General features: G+C 36.2%; 1 protein-coding gene across 1 annotated transcript; it reads left to right on the top strand.

The window, feature by feature from the left end:
* The first annotated feature begins 617 nt into the window (after positions 1-617).
* Positions 618-1959, top strand: LOC118742364. The gene has a single exon (XM_036474383.1). It carries the CDS (start codon positions 853-855, stop codon positions 1903-1905), a length of 1053 nt encoding a protein of 350 aa, XP_036330276.1. The 5' UTR covers positions 618-852; the 3' UTR covers positions 1906-1959.
* The last annotated feature ends 1682 nt before the right edge of the window (positions 1960-3641 follow it).

Below are 3641 nucleotides of genomic sequence, written 5' to 3'. Positions count from 1 at the left end.
CATTTGACACTCCATGACGCTTACTTTTAATTAAAGCTAAAATAACTAAACCATAAAAGTAGCGCTGCCATGGTATAGCGAAATTTGCTATTATATTTTGGTTACAATATCTTATTTAGATGAAAGTAAGAAGAAGAAGAAGAAGAAAAGTGTATAGTGTAAACTGAGTATAATAGCGCAAATGAAATGTGAAATAAAGTGGCAATACCAGCGATTTGAGGTTATAATAATTTTAGCAGGCGCAAAGTTTATTTACTCAGTTTTATTAACGAAATATATAAAATAAAAGTGAATAAATGATTTGGTTTGCATAAAATAATAACCGGAAACGTTTTAGTAGTGTTTTAAAAGTGGAAACTGGTGATTTAGTGCATTTTTGACGTGGTAACTGCTCATAGAAAACAACGAAATTTAACAAAAGTATTTTGTTCATAACTTTTAAATGGTTAATAATATTACTCCCCCTCCTCCGGATTGTTATTAGGAGGCCGAAACGCGTCGTTTGGTACCCTTCCCGACTTTTCCGCACCTTTTTTAGGGGTTGTTACCCCACCCTAGAGAATTACCCTGTAATCTCGCTCATTTTCTTTTTTTTTCAAATTTGTAGCGAATTTAAGGAAAATTTTGCTGCGAGATTTGCAAGCACGTGAAGACGTCCGGTAAAGGGAAATCTCGTCTTTTTGACAAAACGCTTGTGGGGGTGTTTGGCTCTTTACTAGGATAAGTATCGCCTTGGATAAGTATCGATAATTTTTCAACATACCTAGTCAATTCCCCCAAAGGCGTAAACAAATATTTTAATTTTCCCAGATTTACAAGAGAATACGATATTTCTTTGTTAAGAAACTCGTAATGGAAAATACTACCCACCCTGCAACAATTGTGTCCCGAAGGAAAAGTACGGTATGGACACGGGAGAAAATTACACAATTGATCGAATTGTATCGACAACATGACTGTTTGTGGAACCATTATACTGAGGCATACAAAAATAAAGAAAAACGAACAAAAGCTATTGAAAATATATGTTCAACCCTACGCATTACAAAAATGGATTTTGGTAAGAAGATCCATAACTTGCGTAATCAATTCAATTCAGAGATGAAAAAGCTTGAGAGAAGGGTCGAGGAAACTGGAGACGACAAAGAATCGAACGCAGCAAGTTGCCGATGGAAACATTTTCAAGCACTAAGATTCCTTCGGGATATTATTGAACCACGTCCAGGTGGATACCAATCTAAAATGCGCAAAATCGATCCCAATCTAAAGTACGACAATACCAGTGAAGATGAAATTGAACAGCAAAATTTAAAGTCCACAACTGCACCAAATTCCAACGATACATTAGAGCAAATTACACGGTATCATTTGGAAGAAGCGACTATAGTTGATCATTATGAAGAACGTACGACTGACCAAGGATCCACAGACAGAACTATAAGTAGCAATGTCAAACAAAGTGAAACTCCTTCAACGCTAGTAATTAGTAATGAAAGAAACAGTGTGAACTCATCCCCACAAACAAACCCACGGGTTCCAAACGTGTGTCTTATAGATCAAAATAAGGCTATTAAAGATCTGGTTAAAAAAGCGCCCTTCCAACAAATATCTCAATGTGAGGAAATAGTTATTGAAGAATTGCATCATGACCAAGTCTCACGCTGCTGCCACATGGCTAAGGGAGATCAATGTGGACAAATAACTTCGGAGATAAAAAGTAAAAAAAAAGGTTTAGATGAAAGTTGCATGATTCTCAGATCGCGTGATCAGTGGGATGCTTTTGGTGAATTAATTGCTACAGAATTCCGACATCTCAATTCAGATTTTTCACGGAGAAAACTTAAACGTAAGATAATGCAGGCTATGCTAGAAATTAGCGAAGAAGATGATGCAGATTTTACATAATTTATAAAAAAAAATGTAATATTAGGTAGTAATAAATGTAATATTCATCGTTAAGATTTTTTTAAGCATTGGCGAACAAAGCGGCTACGGCTTAGTTATATGTACAATGATTTGGGGTTTTTGTGTCCAAATGCGTTACCTGAATCTAAAAACTTTAATATACAAAAGGATTAAATTTTACCCACCTATTATGGATTCCGTCGGAACGACGGGAAAATGCTATCAATTACAACGAGATTACGAAATTCTCCAACAATTTCGAAATTCGGGAGATTGGCATTATTGATTAAGTAGCTGTTAGACGTGGCAAGTGCAAGTCCTTTTCAAAAGTCTGTCAAACTCAAGAATCTCCAAAAAAGATTGCAGGAGCAGTAACACCTCCATGTAAAGTGACTTTCGAAAGCACATTTTATTTCTGAAAATCAAACTTTCCGATACTACTTTGTGTCTGTTTACACGGCGAATGCAGACAAGCCCACTTTCAACTATCTTTCCAGACATTTTTATGCTAATAATAAAACATGACCTGAAAAATTTGCTAAACACTGCTAAAATTTTCTCAAAACAATTTTATTAAACATTCTTATAATTCTATTCAACAATTTTTATGAGCTTGAGGCCGTTTTAAGTGAAAACTCATTGTGGAAAAGCAACAATAATTTGAAAAAATGGTAGAAGTGATAGCTATTTCGGAAATCACCACATTTCCTCATCAGACTTCTTTCAGTAGGATTCGAACCGACGATCACCACTGACTCAGCCAGTTGCCTACGCACTGTGCTAAGTTTGTCTTGTTGCTTATATTCCACTATTTCACTTTGCTAAGCCAACTACAATCAAGCGCAGCTATTCCGCTGCAATTCACTTGATCATGTGGTTGTTGAATTTGTTGGTTTTTGTAAATATTTCTAATATTTAACTTTTAGGTGTGCTCGTCCTTAAGTTATTTGTTTTTGTTATTTTTATGGCCTTATAACAATTATATTCAACATTTTTATGAGCTTGAGGCCGTTTTAAGTGCAAACTTATTGTGGAAAAGCAACAATAGGCAACTGGTTGAGTCAGTGGTGATCGTCGGTTCGAATCCTACTGAAAGAAGTCTGATAAGGAAATGGTGTGATTTCCGAAATAGCTATCACTTCTACCATTTTTTCAAATTATTGTTGCTTTTCCACAATAAGTTTTCACTGAAAACGGCCTCAAGCTCATAAAAATTGTTGAATATAATGGGAAATGTTTAGTTATTGGCCCATCGTTTTTGGGGTGGAGGGGGAGGGGGCGTGGCTCCCAAGCCCCCCTCATTCGAAAGGGGACAGTCGCCACTTTACGAAAAGCCCCACCCACCCCCTTGGGGACCTCCCACAGACCCTTAGGGAACCGTTTGAAAATGGGGTAAAAACGGCATTTTCCGAAGCAAACTGAGCAGTTTGAAGTGGAATATAACCCAACTAACGAAAACCGTGGGATTTTTAAATAAAAGAAATTATCCCAAGTTGGTTATCAGGCGATTTGAAAAAAAAAATTAACTAAAAAAAAAAATTAAGGAAAAAAAAATTTACTAAAAATATTGTGAAATTAAGAAAAAAGCGACAGATAGAAATGTTGTAGTAATAGTAATATGATAGTATTTTAGTGCAGAACTTCTTTTTGCGTAGGCGGCCTTCGGCCGCACTTAGGGATTATAACCCTCACTACGTAGAATTCTCTTCTGTGTTGCCAAAGAAAGGGGGCTGAAC

Source organism: Rhagoletis pomonella, unplaced genomic scaffold, assembly GCF_013731165.1.
Source record: "Rhagoletis pomonella isolate Grant_MI unplaced genomic scaffold, Rhpom_1.0 Rhpom_scaffold_00007, whole genome shotgun sequence".
Classification (NCBI taxonomy): domain Eukaryota; kingdom Metazoa; phylum Arthropoda; class Insecta; order Diptera; family Tephritidae; genus Rhagoletis; species Rhagoletis pomonella.
The sequence above is the reverse complement of the archived record's forward strand: the minus strand, read 5'-3'. Positions and strand labels throughout refer to the sequence as shown.